General features: G+C 43.3%; 1 protein-coding gene across 2 annotated transcripts in view; it reads left to right on the top strand.

The window, feature by feature from the left end:
- Positions 1 to 3,765: 3,765 nt before the first annotated feature.
- LOC142929353 (uncharacterized) overlaps positions 3,766 to 21,115 on the top strand; it is a 35,342-nt gene continuing 17,992 nt past the window's right edge. For both annotated transcript variants that reach the window (XR_012945648.1, XM_076070557.1), the window contains exons 1-3: positions 3,766 to 4,468; positions 10,235 to 10,380; positions 15,336 to 15,455. Coding sequence is in view for 1 of the 2 variants with exons in the window: in XM_076070557.1 (XP_075926672.1) it covers positions 4,359 to 4,468; positions 10,235 to 10,380; positions 15,336 to 15,455 (376 nt within the window). In the remaining variant the exon portion in view is untranslated. The remainder of the gene's footprint in view (positions 4,469 to 10,234; positions 10,381 to 15,335; positions 15,456 to 21,115) is intronic.

Raw genomic sequence — 21,115 nt, 5'->3', positions numbered from 1 at the left:
TGGGCCCATTGGCAAACGCTATAAAGCTCTGACGGTGTCTCGCGGGATCAACTGCGATAACTCGACAGACTTCATATACGTAAAGGTGTGCATTGTATTCATTCGGCTATTGTTGCCAAGTCCAACGTTTTCGAAAGTTCATATGAAACTGCATCAAACGTATATTGGTCAAGCTCGATGTACTGTAAATGTTCGCTCGTGCGGACCTGCCAACTCCTTATCAGTGCCTCCTATGTTATTACAGACCAATTAATTCAGACCGTATTGGTCACCCCCGTACACCTTATGAATCTCAACGTTCATCCTTACAAAGTCCCATCACAAGGGAGAAACACAAACAAATAGGCCCATTGTTTTTGTCCGTATCGAAACGGCTGTGCACGCCGTATGGACCTCAAAACTCAATTTTCTTAGACAAAAATACGGGGTAACCCGTATGGGTTTCACAGGTATGGGAGTGTGGAGCAGAGAAAGCGCATCTGGAAATGACAGATTCGATGATTGTTGGCATTCGCCAAGCCAGTGGGTCCAATCGTGTCCCGAGACAGAGTTTCAACAGTGAGCATTGGTGACTGGCACCTACTGATCAATGCATCACTGCTGCTTGCTGTCTGTTACATTTAGCAAAATTATATTTTGATGGTGATCTAATACAAGAGGACCACAGTGTACTTCTTCAGTAAATGTCGATTTTTTCTGCATAGTGCACGTATGCTTAGTGCTGCAGTATTTACACGTGTGTATGTGTTGTTTCAATATCCACGTGCACTGTGAGTGGTTGCGAGGTTTTATCCGCTAGAGGGTGGGAGATCGACTAAATTGGAAGTGCATTATGTCCAGTTCAAACTGAAGTACTCAATAAATCATATGCAGGATGTTCTTTGTAAGACAAGATGGATTGGTCGGAAACTTTATTTGAGCACCATGAACTAAAATACACACGTGCAAAGTCACAGAGAGTAATTGAATACGATTTACATGTTCTTAACGGTGAGGCAGTTACCATGGTTAACAATCATTGGCGACTGATATCTGAACAAGTCATGCCTGGTACCACCACTTCCATCAACTCGACTAACCAGCATGGTGAAGTATAGTAATGCTACTTCCCCCATAACCAAGACGCGGCAAGGAGAGGCTTTCAAGACTTGGTAAATTAAAATGTTCAGACAGTACAATAAAATGGTTTAAGAGTTACCTCTCAGACCGTTCTAAAAAGGTTTAGCGGTAACATCTCGTGCAGAAATATTAAAATAACAAAGGGCGGTTCCGTGCTTGGTTCAATTCTGTTCTCATATTTAAAAATCTTGAACTAATCACTCAGAATAAAAAATAATAATTCTTATGACACTCACTAGTATCGGGTAAATCTCCAAACGAAGTCAAACAGAACCTCCGACACGATTTCGACTTAATTCAACATCAATTGCTATCGATAAAAATTGCTCCTAAATCCCCCCCAAAATTTCGATTTAAAGCTTTCGTGACTGCAATGATTCATCTTCTTTGGTTCTTTCGGTAAAGTCACGTAGAATGAGAATAAAATAATAAATTGATAAAACCGAAAATCATGCAATTTTCTTCCAGCAAAAATCCAGTTTTATTCTCTTCACCTGTTACGAATATCAGAGACAACAATTCAACAAACGGAGTGCTTCAAATACTTGGGTTTACTGATTGATTCAAATCGTACATTCCAAGTCTATATTGATCACTTCTCAAAGAAAATAAAAACTATGATTTTTTTTACATAGAAACAAACATCGTTTCCCATTCGATTGCGCTGCAAATCGATTTGATTACCTTTCCTACACTTTTCACTCCGATCGTATTTTAGCATTGTTTGTTGTTGTAACTCTGACCTGGATGTATTTAAATTGTATTGAGGGGCTGTGTGTTGTTGTCTTGGTGTGGTCTCGGACTGTTCTTTTTGCTGTTGATTTGTTACCTTGCCCAAGCTTAGGAGTTGGTGTACTTAAGCAGTTTGAACTTATATACTTTATATTTTACGTATTTATTTGTGGTGATTTGCTTACCTTTCCTATAATTTGCACTCCTATCGTGTTTTTTTATTGTTTTGTTGTTGTTGTAACTTTCTGACCCGCCCCGACTGAAAAAGAGCTTCATAGCTCATCGGATTTCTCCAGGATAAATAAAGATTCTAATTCTTATTCTGATTCATCCACGAGTGCATTGGCAAAGGACCATGAGTTATTCTGTATGAAGAGTCATTTGGTGGAGTAACGAGACTGTTGCATTGCTGGATACGGCTAGCAGCGGCGATGAGTTATAGTATCAACTTGTAATGCGTACAGCATTTGTGCGCTCTCAACGACAGAGAACGAGTTGGAGGTGCGAGGAGGAACCACAGATAAGCAGGAAGGCAGCCACGCGATAATCAGAATCAGAAGATGTATTTATGCTAGAGGAATACGACGAGCTATAAAGCTCGTTTTCACAGATATTGCACTTTTATATTAAAGTGTAAGCAGCCAATTCATGAGTGTTTATATGTGGGAGGAAACCAACTTACCCAGAGAAAAACCGACGCATGCGAGGAGGAAACACTGTCCTATACAGATGCAACAGGTGGAGTCCACATTGATCCCCTACCGTTCCTCCTGGCAAGCTAGGGTGTGGCTCCAGGATCCCCACAGGAAGGGAGTTTCACAACATCTGTGTGGTCCACCAACCCTCGCTGCCTCCACAGTGTTGGGTTATAGGCTACGTGTGTAGCCACCACTGCCCGGTTATTATCTGAACCAGTCCTCCATCCCGCCACCCTTCGCCTACCCGCACTGACCGACGTAGTGGATTGTCAAAGGTTGATGTTACAGTGCGGAAGGCACTTGTTCTGGTTATAGGTTTAAATGTATGTATGTTGAACTTCTATCGCACCGTATTTAGCCAGCCGTGCTCATCGGAAGTACAATAGCCACCGATGTGGCTATTGTTATAGTTTTTACTGCAAAAATTAATCACAATTTTCCATTGAAAAATCATAATTTTTACACAAAAATTGTATTCAATACCTTACCATCAACAATGTTCAACAGAGCATGGGCACGGTAAATGCACATTGCATTTCGTAATTACATGCATTACTGCTTATTGATAATGTGTGTGTGTCAAATGCCATTGTGAATTTAAACTATTCCCAGGCATTATTAGCACACTGTCAAAGCAACAGGGCCATATTAAACATTTTGACATGTCATGCTAATCTTGAATCTTGATTTGAAGCTTTCGTGAATGCAGGAATCCATACTCGTTGGTTTTTTCGGTAAAGTCACGTAGGTAGAAAAAATAATAATAGATCACGACATTTCTATTGCCACACCTGAAGACGATTGCTTGTGTGGCGATCGAAACGTCGTCATCTATTATTTGTTCTACCTACGTGACTTGACCGAAAGAACCAAAGAGTATGTCACGCTAACATTACATGTAATGGTCTATCACAGGGAATCTACAACAGCAACAAAAAGCTTGGGAAAATAACATATTGCTTTGAAAATAACAAAGGCCCCCCATATAGACAACACAGGCTGCTTGGGCAAGTGCTGTTCGCAAGCGCCTACAGTGGCGCATGAGGAGGGTGGTGTGGCCAGGATCCGCGCCTAGTTTGCCTTTGTCTCCACCGTGGTTATGCTCCGTGTAACTCAATAAAGGCATTAGTTGACCTTGGGGAGGCCCCAATCCTGGTTCGTGTAATCACCACTGTTAGCCATAGGCAGCGATCAAACTCAGGCCACTGGGTTCGTAGTGCAGTACTCTCTGATCGCCACGCTACCGCTCTCCCCCTCTTGAAAATAACACGCACATACAAATGCAACATGCACGGACATTGCCATAGACATGAGCACAGATTCATTGCAGGCGCATACACAGACAAGGCAGACGTGAAAGCAGACACATTTTGCATACACGCAGATAAGCGCACGCTCCAGTGCTTGAAATGAAGCACATCTTTTCTGACATTGAAGGATTCATTTTTTATCTAAACAGCCTGGGCTCTTTCTTTATCTCCAGCAATTTTATTGCCTAAAACGTGGGGAAGCAAGACGTGTGTGTGTGTGTTCTTTAGTGCGCTTGTCCAAAATGATGAGACTTTAGAAAGGAATTGGGTCCTTAAGAAGGACCCCACGTCCTTGTATCCCCCTGAGCAAGTTCCCTCCTTAAACGGATAGGGCACCCAAGGACGGAGTGAGACTTAACATCATAAAACGTTCGCCTCTGCTGCAGCAGGTACCCCCGCTGCTAAGGTGTCTTGTCTGGGCTCGGCGCAGCACGGCACGATCCCCCTTTATATTCCTCAGCCCTGCGACGACGCGAGGCATTCCCCCCCACGACCGAGGATGATGAAGCACACCCATCTGTTAGCAGCCGTCGCTCTAATGCTGGGCTTGTTAACGCCGCGGGGAAATGGCGCGCCTCTGGGAAATGGACCGCAAGCCACCCTTTTTAGGTGAGGTGTGGTCCACCCTGTGTGTGTGTCAGCGTTGTTTTTGTTTTCTTTGACATAAAAGCATCCGTACGTTTGTGTTTTGTAGCTCTGTCCCCAGGACGCGGGTTGGTGCTGCAAAGGGCACGGTAACTTTTGGGAATTCAACGGATTTCCAGCAAGCTTTGGTTTGGGGGAGACGGCAGTCGGAGTTGGGGATGATATTACGGCGATCGCATTCAGAAATAATAATTGTCGCTGTGCGCCTATGGTGATTTGCAGGTGATAGCCGTGTGTTTAAATTTTAGTCTGGCATGAGCATTCAATGCATGTGCCTTTTTCTTATAGACTATTAACAACAAACGTCAACACGCTTGTGATGAATGTGTCGGGTTTTTGTGCTTGTTAATCGTGCTTGCGCAGCAAACGCAGTCGCATCACAAAATAATTTGATGGACTATTAGATATTTCACCTATTTATTTCTTATTTCGGATAAAATGTTTATACGTGCATTTTTTAGGCAAAATATTTAGGTGTTTTGCAATATTACAAAGTGGTTTTATGATTCCTCTGGAAGTAGATGTAGAATTATTTCACTGATGAGGGTGATGATAATGCCTCATTTAAAATGATCTAATTTAATCCACACGGAGCACACGGACAGCCGTCATCTCTCTTACAAAACAACCCCGTAGGAAACATTTCTCTACCTTGGACTATTACTCCACTTTTGCCTCGAATTTGTAAACTGCATTTGGTGCAGAATGCAGCAGCAGCCAGGATATTTACTTCATGGTTTAAATCTTCTGGAATGAATTACACTTGTTCTCCGTGACCTGCAGTGGCTGTTTGTGGCTTGCCGGATCAAGCTTAGAGTTTGAATATGATTTATATTGCGCTAAATTATTTTTACTCCCACCTCTGATTTCATCTAGAATCTGAGATCCTCTGGATTGGTACTTCTTTTGGGACATTACCGTTCAACTGGTTCCCACGGTTGCCACCTGCTCTGGTTTTCTCAGGATCGTCCTCTTTTTGAAGGAGCTGTTCTCCTGGATATTGTACCGGTTATTGTCAGTAATAATAACAACAACAACCAGTCCTCCATGTATGGGGCCAGGCGTAATCACCGTCTTAGCTGAAGGGCCAAGACTCGAGTTTCGGGGCAGCTGAGACACGTCTTGGGTCTGATTTTGATAGGGTGCTGAAAAAAGGGCTAGTAGTTTATGTTCGCTTGTTTACCTGGGCTTTCTGTTAAAGGAAAGAGTGGCGGGTAAGATTGTTGTTCTTTCATAAGTTATAGAAGGTGCTTTGAGGCTCAGGATGGCAAACTTACTACTTTATATAATAATGGTAAATAAAAAATATAGCTGCAGTTACATTATCATGAGTTACAATTAATCATAACTAGCATTGATTTGAATTTAGGAGTGGCATATTGGTGTATGGGGCTGCGCGCTGAACTAATGAGTCTGGCCTCCCTGAATTTGATTCCGGGCAAAGACTATCCCACACTGACCAGTGTGGTAAGGATGGCTAAATGACGCTATGACTGGCATGGTGTGGGAAGATTTTTTAATCTAGCAAAGAACTAACCAGCTGACATAGAAATGTTTTTTGTGTTTAATTTGCTGTCCTTCCCCCGCACACCCGATGATCACAGTTGGCCTACTACAGCAGTGTGAAATAAGTTCAACATACATACATAAATTGTGCTCACACGTTGTAGTTTACTTGTGTGTTGTGGTACAGTGAGGGAAAAAAAGTATTTGATCCCCTGCTGATTTTGTACGTTTGCCCACTGACAAAGAAATGATCAGTCTATAATTTTAATGGTAGGTTTATTTGAACAGTGAGAGACAGAATAACAACAAGAAAATCCAGAAAAACGCATGTCAAAAATGTTATAAATTGATTTGCATTTTAATGAGGGAAATAAGTATTTGACCCCCTCTCAATCAGAAAGATTTCTGGCTCCCAGGTGTCTTTTATACAGGTAACGAGCTGAGATTCAGAGCACACTCTTAAAGGGAGTGCTCCTAATCTCAGCTTGTTATCTGTATAAAAGACACCTGTCCACAGAAAGAATCATTCAATCAGATTCCAAACTCTCCACCATGGCCAAGACCAAAGAGCTCTCAAAGGATGTCGGGAACAAGATTGTAGACCTACACAAGGCTGGAATAGGTTACAAGACCATTGCCAAGCAGTTTGGTGAGAAGGTGACAACAGTTGGTGCGATTATTCGCAAACGGAAGAAACACAAAAGAACTGTCAATCTCCCTCGGCCTGGGGCTCCATGCAAGATCTCACCTCGTGGAGTTGCAATGATCATGAGAACGGTGAGGAATCAGCCCAGAACTACACGGGAGGATCGTGTCAATGATCTCAAGGCAGCTGGGACCATAGTCACCAAGAAAACAATTGGTAACACACTACGCCGTGAAGGACTGAAATCCTGCAGCGCCCGCAAGGTCCCCCTGCTCAAGAAAGCACATATACATGCCCGTCTGAAATTTGCCAATGAACATCTGAATGATTCAGAGGACAACTGGGTGAAAGTGTTGTGGTCAGATGAGACCAAAATGGAGCTCTTTGGCATCAACTCAACTCGCCGTGTTTGGAGGAGGAGGAATGCTGCCTATGACCCCAAGAACACCATCCCCACCGTCAAACATGGAGGTGGAAGCATTATGCTTTGGGGGTGTTTTTCTGCTAAGGGGACAGGACAACTTCACCGCATCAAAGGGACGATGGACGGGGCCATGTACCATCAAATCTTGGGTGAGAACCTCTTTCCCTCAGCCAGGGCATTGAAAATGGGTCGTGGATGGGTATTCCAGCATGACAATGACCCAAAACCCACGGCCAAAGGCAACAAAGGAGTGGCTCAAGAAGAAGCACATTAAGGTCCTGGAGTGGCCTAGCCAGTCTCCAGACCTTAATCTCATAGAAAATCTGTGGAGGGAGCTGAAGGTTCGAGTTTCCAAACGTCAGCCTCGAAACCTTAATGACTTGGAGAAGATCTGCAAAGAGGTGTGGGACAAAATCCCTCCTGAGATGTGTGCAAACCTGGTGGCCAACTACAAGAAACGTCTGACCTCTGTGATTGCCAACAAGGGTTTTGCCACCAAGTACTAAGTCATGTTTTGCAGAGGGGTCAAATACTTATTTCCCTCATTAAAATGCAAATCAATTTATACATTTTTGAAATACGTTTTTTGGATTTTGTTGTTGTTATTCTGTCTCTCACTATTCAAATAAACCTACCATTGAAATTATAGATTGATCATTTCTTTGTCAGTGGGCAAACGTACAAAATCAGCAGGGGATCAAATTCTTTTTTCCCTCACTGTATATCATAATAGACACTGCAACTATTCAAGTTGCCACTTAGTTCAATAATTAGTAAATACCAACCCAGACTATCGAAGGCTGCATAGTTATCTCCATGTCTTCACTAACCCAGACTCTATAATCCTTTTAAACACGAACATGAATGGATCTTGTGAGCTGTCTCCCAAAATGTGTTCAAGATATAGCCGTTACAGTTATCATTATTTTCCATAACAATTACAGTACGGTAATATCAAAATTACCTTTACAATTCTAAGATGTCTTTCACATGTAACGTTAATGCTCTTTAATGTGTAATCAGGTAGAAAGGTAGCATTACAGAAATGAAATATGTTTTAAAGTGTGCTTTTAATGCTGCAATGATTCCAATTTGAATTGTTTCTAAAGTGACTGAATTCCAAAGTTTAAATAACCAATTAACGTCTCTGTTGAGCAGATTTTTTAAAATACTTTTGTTGCATTTCATCAGCAATAAGGGGATTTTTTCTTCTCTTATCCTGAGGGCAATAGCTTCCTAATATTTGTACATAATTCAGGTGAATACTTTCAAGAATTCCCGTATTATACTTGATTGAAATATATGTTACTCTCGGTGTAACTGCTCACCAGACCAACTGCGTTTTATGAGCTGGCTTATGTTCCATGTAGTTTATTTGCCCTGTGCAGCAATTAAGCCTCCAAATTTGCCATATGTGCCATTTGGTATGTTGTTTTTATTACAACTGTAAAACTTATATAACAATAGCAAAATCTCAGCATGTTCGTCATTAAGACTGCTCTAAAAGGAAAATAGAAAATGTCGTTCAAGGCAATGACCCTTCTGTATAGCACACGAAGGGTCATTGTCTGAAATGTCACCTATTATATATATTTCATATTAGGGCAGTAATACCAGTCTGTGAATGACAAGATAACCCATGCAATGCTTACCCGTTGCGTGCTGTAAAATATATTTAGGGCAGTATTCATGACGATTTTTTAAAAATATTTGTTGTCATTTGTGCATGTGCATCACTGCCAACGTATTATACCATTTTTTGTTACATTTTTCCTGATGGCAATTAATTGTAATTGGCATAAAAGTGACTGGATTCTTTGGCGGGTTGTGCCATAGATGTTCACCCGAGTTTGAGAGTATGTTTTCCTGCAAAAAAAAACATTCCCATCAATGAAATTTTTAATCCATTTAATTTGGTTTATGGTATCATTCCAAGCTGTCACGTACCGCACAGTATTCGCTCGCTCTGTAAGAGAGAAAACGACTCAAAGGCGCGAGGAAGAGCCACAGACGAGCGGCGAGGCCGCAGCCACGCGGTGAACCGGCACCAACAAGTTCTGCAACTCTCTCTATATATTAAAATATTATCGGCCAATTAGTGAGTGTTTACATGTGGGAGGAAACTGGAGCACCCGGAGATAATCCATGCGTGCGAGGGGGAAACACTCTATCCCATGCAGACGGATCAGGTGAGGTCCTTGTTTTTGCTGTACTGCCTTCTACGGACGGTCCAGAGTATGGCACCTCCTCGATGCCCACGCCCACGGGAACGAAGTTTCACAACATTTGTACGATTAATGTTCAACTCATTCTCACTGTCTCCACAGCACTGTATTACAGGTGTGCATAACCGCCACTGGCCACGCGGTTTATTCCGGACTTGAGTACTGTACTTTATAGAAGTTAGGATATAAACTCCAAGTGAACTCTTCATCTCTACTGAAGGAGCACTGTCTTGTGTTTGTGGCAAAGAAGGTCTGCTGACATAAGTTGCGCATATCTCTGTGGCGTCTCTTCTGAAGTACTTTTACAATCTGCGATAAAATTGTGTTGTCTATCGGGGCTTCTGTGATGAATGCATGACCGCAGTGCCCTATGCTTTGTGTTTTGAGTCTGACGGGACAATTGGTCTCCAATCGGTGAAGAAATCCAGAGATTATTATTTCTTTATGTCCTCCTGTCAAACCAAAAGGCACAGTCAAGGTAAAGGTGCAGCCCTGCAAATTCCTTGTTCGTGCCTTTGTGTGCTGAAGGGCCTCCGCGAGAAGGAGTTGTATGGACCCCCCCGCCACCCCCGAGAGGGTGTTTTTGGCCTACTTTTCCCGCATTGGCCAGTCCTCTTGTAAGAGGTGTGTGTGTGGGGGGGGGGAGTACCCACATTTTGCCCCACCACCCGTGATCGACTAGCTATGATGAACCCATTTGGACTGCGGGGGGAGGATTTAAGAAACTTGCCCCGTCGTTTCAACTGCCACGCTGGGAGGTCGAATCCAACCAGCGACCTCTTGATTGTTGGTCCAGTGTGCTTATCTATTCATTACATCAAGGCAGCACCCCCAAATTAAAATACGAATATATGACATCGTACGTAATTGAACAAAAAAAAAGTTTACGCGATAATGCTAATCGGTGCATTTGCTGATTTCGCACACAGATGCAAGGCCCACTTTTTGGAAACCTTCCGCGAGAGGTTCTTCAACACCACCAGGCTGATGCTGCCTTTTCCGACATTCAGAGGCATTGGCGTCCTACACGAAGACCCCACAGCCCCTCCTGGCAATCGCACGGAGCCAGAGGCTGGTATGTGACTGGAGACGATGTTCTCACGTGGCGCCACCAAGGTCACCTGTTGGCTTAAAACGCCGCTCTCTATCAAGCGATTGCTTCTGCCGTGGCCCTCTGCACTTGGCACACAGTGGCACATTATTGTGGAATCCATTTCAGCTTCCAGCCTCCCACGCCGATAATTTTGGACAACATAACTTGACTTTTAATTATTGCTTTCTTTACTCAGTGGCCGGCCTTGGCCAGGCAAAAAATGGATAGTTAAAAGCGGGCCTTCATACTTATACTTATTGCATCAGCCACTGGTGGAGAATCTTAGAATCTGGCAAACTGGCATTAATGTCAAATTCTACTTGCATTGGTTAAAACCATTGCTTGTCGTAGTTCTGCTAACATGTTTGAATGGCGTTAGTAGACTCAGTAACGGAATTCGGAGCGACCGTAGATGGCTGAGGAGGTCAGCTCTCAGGTTGGATGTGGTAGTGATGCACGCCTGAACCACGTACATGAGACACTCACGCCAGAGGCCATGAGGATCATATATGGGGACAGGACAATCTGGCCAGGTGGCTCAGCGGCAGAGTGATTGGCTCACAATCAGAAGGTTTTCAAGTTCAAATCCTGGTGAGATTTGAATCATCCCTCTGGGGTCGAAAAAAGTATGTCAACAGTGGTTGTCCTATAGACCCCTGCCCCCTCCATTGGAATGTTTTAATAACCGCCACTGACTCAGCGCTGTAAACATGCTGTAAGCACTGCTCAAGTCATGTTGACTCTCCAACACACTGGTGTGCTGTACCAGTAACGAAGTGGCATGTTTTGAATACGTGACAAACCTTACTAATTGGCTGCGTCGGGTGGTGGCGGGTGTAACGACACATTTATATGCATGCGATCTAACCCAAAAAGAAACCTCTTATAGATAATATTGGTCTCAAAAGCCTACGTATTAAAGTGAGCACTGCCTCAATGCCCATTTGAGTTTGAAACGACTGGGTGTAGGGAGCAGTACAGCACCTGTCTTTTTAATCTGTTTGTGTGGAGATTGATTGTTAACATTCAATGTGTTCATTTTCTGTGTGCACTCCAAGTTCCCTTTGAAATATAAAAGTGTAAACATATTAATGAAGGGAGAAATCTCCTGCAAAGGAGTGTTCAACCCAGCAGGGCTCCAAGGAGTTTGGGGGGGGGACACGTGCCCATCTGGTGAATAAAGCACAAATGAAGCCACTAAATTCCAGCTCTGAGGATTTAAATAACGATTCGACTATCATGCAATAAACATTGCCCTCGGTGGCAGAGCAGATGGACCCAGAGGTCACTTTTTGGGCATCTCAGAGGAAGCTATGTTCACTTCCACGGGCTGTTCTTGAACATGAAGCGTTGCACTAGTTCTGTAATAAATTTAAATAGCTGTTTCGTCTTGTGACGTGATGCTGACAGCTCGATCCGGATAAAACTGGGGCTAAATTTTTATTTATTGGACTGTTATTCCAGACCATCGGAACAGCACAGACGGTTCGCCCTTTGAGTGTTCACTTATTGACCAGGGATCGGTCTATTTTGGTGCATAGTTGAACAAACAATCTGGCGAAGCTGCTGCTTTAACAAAAAACTGAATACACTCGTCAACAACACTGTGGCCTTAAAATAAAACAAATATATAATTGGCAATGTTTCAAGCAATAGACCTTCATAGCAAAATAAACAGAGGCCAGAGAGAATTGATCAAACTGCACTTAATCAGGGGCATATGAATCATCAGGTAATAGCTACAGAGAACAAATAACCCCAAATTATTATTTCTAAATAAAGTCGTTTATATTAAAGTAAAATTGTTGCTGACACAATGCATCGTGGAAAGGTGTGCTCTTGTTAAAAAAGAGTATGAAAAAGGTTTAGGAAATACGATAAAGGAGACACATTTATTGTAAGTTTACCAAGAAGACGTTTTATGTTTAAATGTGATGCACACATGAATCGGGAGCATTGTGGTGGGACTTGTGGTTTGCGGTGGCACGAGTAAGAGATAAAGTGGAGATAGGGCGAGGATAAAGGGGGGTAAGCATAGTGGCTCGCTCACATTGCTTCCATTTCAGTGACCTTGGATAAGTGCCAGCCTCTATACCCAGTGAGGGCCTCTAAGCGCTGAGGTCAACTCAGCCTGATATGGAGAGGCACCTACTGCTTGGTGTGAGCTCTGAGATGCGACTAAAGCCAGCTAAAAGCCACGGGGCCCACTATTATTAAAGAATGGTTGGCTACGTATAGTGCGAAAGAAGTTAAAGATACATACAACATTCACTCGGGCCAGGAAAAAAAGTGTCCACTACTAACTAACTAACATTAATCTATACATTTTTGATTTACAGATACAAAAATTATTTGAGGAATGTTGGCCATAATTAACTCTAAATGTGTTAATCGCCAAAACACAAAAGTAAAGATTCGTTGGAACATTTTTTTCAACATACTTGTATATTAACAGACACTTAAAATAAATAATTGCTAACAAAATGTTTTTTTTCAAAGGGAAGAAGGAATTTGTTTTCATAATGCACAAGCTGCGTGTTGAACTGGTAAATGACCTTGGTCGCAGTGCGTATGTGCATACACACATGCTTGTAAATTATGCGTATGGGTGCAAAAGCAGTGGTGGTTGGTACGTGATTTTATCCTGAGTCTCCCGTAAAAGTGAATGCGGTTGCGGTGTGACTACAGTAATGTGGTACAGTGTCAGTTTTAGTAATGAGGAAGACAAAGCCAGCCGAGGGTTTAACATCGGAGCCACGAAGAAACCGATCTGTGCCTTGGTGGTTGTAATTGGCACTCATTTAGACCAATTACCATTGTCATGCTATGATGGGTAAATGCAAATATAATCAGAAATGGTGTTCTTTGTCTCCACATAGCAATTAAATGGCTTCGTCCTTCAGTCTATTGGCTGTCCAGACTGGTTTCAGTCCTTTCAAAATCTTACAAGAAAAATGTCTGTGAACTCTCATTATATTTCGATTTAAAGCTTTCGTGACTGCAATGATTCATCTTCTTTGGTTCTTTCGGTAAAGTCACGTAGAATGAGTTTATTATTTTATTCTCATTCTACGTGACTTTACCGAAAGAACCAAAGAAGATGAACTCTCATTATCTTGACAAGAAAAAAATATGCATAACCATTTACAATGCAAAACTGTGTATTAAATCATTGGCTTTGTATTGTCTGAGCCAAGAGCTGTGCCTAAATCTGGACAATGACTTTGTTCATTTTCTATGTCCAGAGTTTGCCCATGATCTGTGCCTCGAGACTTTACATGAGCTGAGACTCGATGATCATCAGCTTGATATTGAGAGCCATGTTAGGATCTGCTTCTTATTGATGTATGGTACCAAAGTGTGTGGAAATGCTGGCTATTGTAATGCACTCTTCGAATGAACTAGTGGAACTGTTTGAGAAAACTAGACGAGTTTTGATCTTCTGGGTTTCAATCTGCAGAGTTGGACTTTCGGTGAAGTCACGTAGGTAAAAATAATAATAGATCACGACGTTTCGATTGGTGGGACAACTACAGCAAGAAAAAAACTGCTGAAGTAGGTGAGAGATTTGCCGTGGCACGTGGTTATATAGTAGGCCTCGGCAGTAGGGGGGGAGAGAGAAGTGGGGGGGGGGGAAGGAGGCGGGGCAGAAAGTTGACCCTGCAGCAGCACCCGGGTCACTGGAGAAAAGTGGGCCACCGCAGCAGCAGAAATGCTACGGGGTCCACTTTTTGCCCCGCCTCCTTTCCCCCCCGCCCCCCCACTTCTCTCTCCCCCCCCTGCAGCTGACCTCTCCAGTGCTGCTGCGGTGGTCCACTTCACTCCAGTGACCAGGGTGCTGCTGCGGGGTCAACTTTCTGCCCCGCCTCCTTCCCCCCCCCTTCACTCTCACCCCCTACTGCCGAGGCCTACTATATAACCTCGTGCCACGGCAAATATCTCGCCTACTTCAGCAGTATTTTCTTGCTGTGGTTGTCCCACCTGATGACGATTGCTTGTGTTGCGATCGAAACGTATTGATATATAATTTTTCTACCTACGTGACTTCACCGAAAGAACCAATGAGTATGGATTTCTGCAGTCACGAAAGCTTCAAGTCAAAATTAAAGTTGGACTTGTTAATAATAATTTCAAGTTTTAAAGTGCACAGTATTCGCTCACTCTGGAAGAGAATGACGGAGAAGCGCGAGTCACGTGGGGAGCTGGTGCTGGCAATTGCCCAAGATCTGCGGTCCTATACTCATATAAGCGCACAACTATATCTATCTGTGATGAACGCTGCACTTTCCATCGTTTTCATGCAGGGGGCGCTGCAAACCCACGCGCCCCCTGCATGAACGACGGAGGCGCAGGGACAGACGCTCGATTACGTTGGAATCGATCTGCAGACGGCGGTCTTCTCGCACGGCCAGCTCTATGTCGCCTTATCTCGATCCCGCAATCCCAAACAGGTGAAAGTCCGCATCGAACCGAACCCCCGGCAAGGCCATCTATTTGACAACGAGAGAAAATTCACAATTAAGTCTTCCAGATGTAAAATTATGAAAGCTTTTAGTGAAGAAATAAAATCATCTAATTCAAAATATAATACAATTCGAAGATGTGTCATTTTAAAACTTGCGTGAATGCGTCGTTCGTGTGCAATTTTTTTCGTGAATTTCCTGACCACTATAAATGGTTGTGAGGGGGCGCCATAGGCCATAGGCGCCCCCTCACATTTATTAATTGGTTTATTAATTGGTTTATTCATTTGTGATTTTGCTTCACAGTAGGGTTTTCATTTGCTTGGGAGTGGTTGAATATGGGATTTGGTTCTCATATATAATGAATGTACAGTGTTGTGGGATTCTATGAATGAAGCGATATGAAATTAAAGTATTATTATTACGGGGATCTTTGTCATGTTGGTGCTTGTGGGCATGTGTATGAATGTGCAGGCAAGAAGGAGCCCACACTGCAGCCACCAGAGATAGGAGTCTCGACCTTGACACATTCACCGACGACAACGCCACACGCTGCCCAGCTCTGCCTGTTCAGCTTTGAGATCTTCGTGTCAAGTGAATATCCCAGACACGCACACACGCTACAGCACGACCACTGGATACTCTATTTCCACTCACATAGATTGCAGAGGCAGGGATGGAGTTTGACTATCTTGTGGAAATAAAATGTAAGTTTATGTTCCCAGAACTTATATTGGGTTAGGGTTAAACGTGCTTGCTCTATCTTATAGCCAGGAGTTGATTTAGCCACACTCTTCACTATCCAGCCACACTCTCCACTATCCGACCACACACTCCACTATCCATCCACACACTCTCTACTATCTAACCACACACTTCACTATCCATCCACACACTCCACTATCCATCCACACACTCCACTATCCATCCACAGACTCCACTATCCATCCACACACTCCACTATCTGACCACACACTCCACTATCCGACCACACACTCCACTATCCATCCACGCACTCCACTATCCATCCACACACTCCACTATCCATCCACACACTCCACTATCTGACCACACACTCCACTATCCAGCCACACACTCCACTATCCATCCACACACTCCACTATCCATCCACACACTCCACTATCTAACCACACACTCCACTATCTAACCACACACTCCACTATCTAACCACACACTCCACTATCCATCCACACACTCCACTATCCATCCACACACTCCACTATCCATCCACACACTCCACTATCTAACCACACACTCCACTATCTAACCACACACTCCACTATCTAACCACACACTCCACTATCCATCCACATATTCCACACACTCCACTATCCATCCACACACTCCACTATTCAGTCAGCCACTCCATTATCCATCCACACACTCCACTATCTGACCACACACTCCAGCATGTAACCACACACACTCTACTATCCATCCACACACTCCACTATCCAGCCACACGTCCCACCACTGAGATCTCTGCGATCCACCGATCGTGCCCCCTGCTCAGCGTAACCGCGCTCCAGGTTTTCGAACACTGGGTTGACCACCACGGGGCTTTTGTCTGCACGTCGTCCAGGCTCTGGGAGTTCCCATTCCTTGGAGGTCAGGAGATCGAAGTCGTTGGAGACTTTAAGTCCCGATTGAAGACCCCCACTACATCTGTTTAACATGCGCTCTCTCTCTCTCTCTGGTTCACTGTCTGTCTCGTTTGTCTCTCCTTCACCGGTTACTTCTCACTTATTCTCTCCTCCTTTATCTACATGGTGCATTGAGATCTATTGTTAAAGGGCATCTTATGAATCTTAATTATTATTAGTGGTAAATATTTTCATGGCAATGTTTGCAATCATAGAAATAGGCTTCACATTGAAGTTTGAAAAAGATATCCCTTGCTGTCACTGCAGATGCAATGACCATTAAGTGTGCGCCGTCAGCTTCAGATTGAGTGTAAAATATTCTCTGATGTTATTTTTAAAAAAGTTGGCCATGGTGTGCTGGCGTCAATGTCCAAATTTCTCACAAGTATGTATGTATGTATGTTGAATTTCTTTCGCACCATAAGTATCCAACCATGCGGGGGAAGGACAACAATCTAAACAAGAAAAAACAGTTATGAAGAGATGAGTTTTAAATATAGATTTAAAAGTGTATAGCTCCAGTGGCTTCCTAATATCGGAAGGAAGAGCGTTCCAGACGGCTGCTGCTGCGCCGATGACCGGAGTTTGCGTCATAGTTTATGCTGCTGAATGAGATTGGCAAGGTATTGTGGTTAATTTGTGGCAAGCACTTTGTGTGCAATGAGTGCGATTGCATAAATTACTTAATTGGTTTTACACACATATAGCAACATCACCCTCTACTGTGAAACTACTGCAGACTGTCTGAGAAACGGCAGCACCTTGCTTTGTGATGATAGCCTTTCGTTAAAAGAATGTCGCAAATACCAAATGTACTTAATTATTATGATTGTGTCACACCCATTGCCCACTTTCCTCCATGAATGTTTCCATGCATCTGCATGTCAGTTCTACAATCTTCCTCATCCTTCTTGGCATGAATCCTTTTTAATAACTAATTCAGTTGTCCATTCTGTTTCCTACTTCCTCGACGTCCAACAGCACTCTCAGTTCGTCTCAACTGCCTTTCAATTGCATGATGAGATATCTCATTGTGACTCGGGTGGGATAAAACGATCTTCCGCCTTGTTGAAGATTTATATTCAAACTAAACTATTAAACTTTTTAAAAAATTATTTTACCAGGTAAGGCCCACTGAACTATAGCTCTTTTCAGGAGCAGCCTGGTCGCAAAAAGATAACTCAACGAATTGGCTTTTCATGTCGAAATTTGCAGAAGCCAAATAATCTGAACGCATATTGATTTTAAATGTGGAGGGGAAAACCGGAGGACCCGGAGAATAATCCACGCGACCTCCTGCATACCAGATGAGGTAACATCTCACCAAGCTGCTTCCCAAGGGCTGGAAGCAGGTTGGAAGCCCAATGGCAAGCAGCCAGTCATCAGGTAAACACTGATGGAAATTCGGGTCTAATGCCCCCGTGTGGCCAGAAGGAAGTGTGCTGCATCCTTTTTTGTTTATGCAGCATTATGCAGCCTAGATCCACTTCTAAAATGCAGCCTCATATGCACGGATTACTTAACCATACGTCACAGCAAGTACACTAACCACTGTGCTGCCGTTCTACCCCAATGCTGCAAATGTTGCCTGTAGTAAACGGATTCTAAATTAATATCTTTTCAGTCCGCAAATGATCGAGTTGCAAATATTTCAACAACTCCATTTTACAATATTTGATGTCAGTTTTTTTTTGCTGCTGGCTTCAAAAACGACGTTGTTATATTGCAGGAGCAATTCTTTAGTTATCTTCTTTGGTTCTTTCGGTAAAGTCACGTAGAATGATAATAAAATAATAAATTGATAAAATAAAATAACAATAATATTCTCACGACGTTTCGGCCACAACACAAGCGGCCTTCATCAGGTGAAGGGGGCGAGACTGTCTGGTAGGACAGCGCTGTCCTACCAGACAGTCTCGCCCCCTTCACCTGCGCTGTCCTACCAGACAGTCTCGCCCCCTTCACCTGATGAAGGCCGCTTGTGTTGTGGCCGAAACGTCGTGAGAATATTATTGTGTTATTTTATCAATTTATTATTTTATTATCATTCTACGTGACTTTACTGAAAGAACCAAAGAAGATGAATCATTGCAGTCACGAAAGCTTTAAATCGAAATTCTTTAGTTAGTTTTAAAGTTTCAGACTCCCAGTAGAATTGTGGCAGAAAAGCAGCAGACTCGTGATGGGTCACAATAAAGACGTGTTACATTCAAAAGCCAATAACATAAGACTGGAGGGACGTGCATTATGTATGCACTTGTTTAAAAAGTAGGCTTTCATGATCAATATTGTCCATAATAGAGTTTTTTGTTGGGTTAGATCGCATGAATAAAAATGTGTCGTTAAACCCGCCACCACCTGACACAGCCAATTAGTAAGGTTTGTCCTGTAAACTTAACATGCCAATTCGTTACTAGTTCAGCACACCGGAGTGTTGGAGCGTAACCCACAATATTTACAATTCGACGACGACGTTTTGCCAGTGATGACATCGCATTTACTCCCTCTCTTTAATACCGAAACAGGAGGATTTCTCCACATGTGTGGCTATCGGCTGATGAGGCTGGTTGTAATTACCGGCGTAAACGTCACAGTGACAAACCTTACCAAATGGTTGTGTCGGGTAGTGTCAGGTTTAACGACACATTCATATTTACGCGCTCTAACCCTCCCAAAAAAATCCCTTTATGCGTGCACTTGGCTCTCTCTCGTGTCATTGCTGTGCAGCTTGAACGCTCACTCCTGGCTGCAAATCGGTACAAAGGTTTTAGATGATATAATTTCAAAGCTTGTTTACAGAAAGTGTTATACTAGACTCATAATAAAGGTTTTTCCTGTTAGATCGCGTAATTGTAAATGTGTCGTTAACACACCACCAGCTGACACGGCCATTTAGTAAAGTTTTTCACTCAAACAAACCGCGTCAATTGGTTACTGCTTTCGCACACCGGTGTGTTGGAGTTGTAAATCCACAACATTTACAGGACAAAGTGTAAATTTGAGTACAAATTGTACGTGTTATGGGGTTACTTTCCAACACACCGATGTGCTAAATAAGTAACTAATTGTCACGTTTTGTTTACGTGACAAACCTTACTGATTGGCTGTGTCGTATGGTATGGGTTGACGACACCTTCATATTTTCGCGATCTAACCCAAAAAACATTTATTATGAATAATATTGGTCGTGAAAGCCAACGTGTTAAATTATACTAGACTGTTTCTGGTCATTTGAATCAAACTCCAGCAAAAAAAAATACTTGAAAGACTCGGGGACCTGAAATAAAATAAATATGACCTGTCAAAATAATACAAACATCGTGGACCATTATCCCTCTCGGATCAGTAAAAGTATTTGCTCAGAAGTTAACAGTGGTCAACCCCATATAAATCAATCCCTGCAGACATTGAACACAATTTATAATCGAATTTTAGAAATTGTTCTGACATTAAACACGCATAGTGTATACCTGTGGTCAAACCAGAGTCAAAAGGTTATTTACGCCACAATTATAAAGCGGAGCACAGAGATATAGAGAAGGGATGGAAGAGCCAGATGCAAATATGTTGTTTTAATGCATGCCCTCTCTTGTCCATTTTCAGAGGGTCAAAGATAGAGTGATTCAACAAATAGGGAATTTGGCCTTGGACTTCCTGAGGATCAATGTTGTCACGAGCCCTTGCTACATTTCCCTACAACTTTGTACTACCCAATATCAAATGTATTGCAAAAACGGGTCGGCGAATTCGCGTTTTACTGTTTGCAGAGTTATCACCATTTGCATGCGCACAGCACCTGCTTGCAATGTAGAGACACGTGTTGTTTTAATACTGGTAGGAACCTCCTGGTTCCACCAGCCCACAGGGGATTATTGTGTCCGTCCATCGTGCATACAAAAATGGGAGGGGTGGGGCTGGGTGGGGAGGGGAGGGGAGGGTGGGGAGGGAGGGGCTGGGTGGGTAAGGAGGCCACGGCACACACGAGGCAGTGGGTGGCCACCAACCACGTCCGGCCATTTTCACGACATTTTTCCCTCCACGTGGAGAATCAACAACGTGCGTTTGGAGTATGCGGCTGCTCTCAATCTCTACTTTATAAGCCGCCAATTCGTGGGTATTGTACTCGTTTTTTTGAGGAACAGCTTTTTTTTCCTCTCCACCATCCCAGGTCCCCACTCGGTCCCCACCCTTCACGCCGGCTTGTGCCCGCCCTCACAGTCGGGCATATTTGCGGAATACACCACGTGGTGCCGCCCGTTGACCCTGGCCATTGACCGAGCAACCCACCGTTCCTACCAGCTCCCTCCGCAGGAATGCGTTTAGGGGCAATCTTCAATTATCTTTTCAGGACGAGTTTACAAAACGGCCCGCGTTTTGTTTTGTTAAATATCATTGTACGTGGAGGAAACTCCTTGAAACGTGTTGGCAAGCGTGGCCTGCAAACAAAATTGTGATGCGTCACCGAGGGAAGGCCCGCGATCTACCCTCTAGTGGCAGATTGTAGACACAGCAGGCAGCGTTCACCATTTGGCCACCGACTACGATTGAAACGAATTATTTTGGTGATGCTGCTGCTGCTGCATCGGCAGT

This window comes from Petromyzon marinus, chromosome 29, assembly GCF_048934315.1.
Source record: "Petromyzon marinus isolate PM22_M1 ecotype Great Lakes invasive population chromosome 29, UKy_Petmar_22M1.pri1.0, whole genome shotgun sequence".
Classification (NCBI taxonomy): domain Eukaryota; kingdom Metazoa; phylum Chordata; class Hyperoartia; order Petromyzontiformes; family Petromyzontidae; genus Petromyzon; species Petromyzon marinus.
The sequence above is the reverse complement of the archived record's forward strand: the minus strand, read 5'-3'. Positions and strand labels throughout refer to the sequence as shown.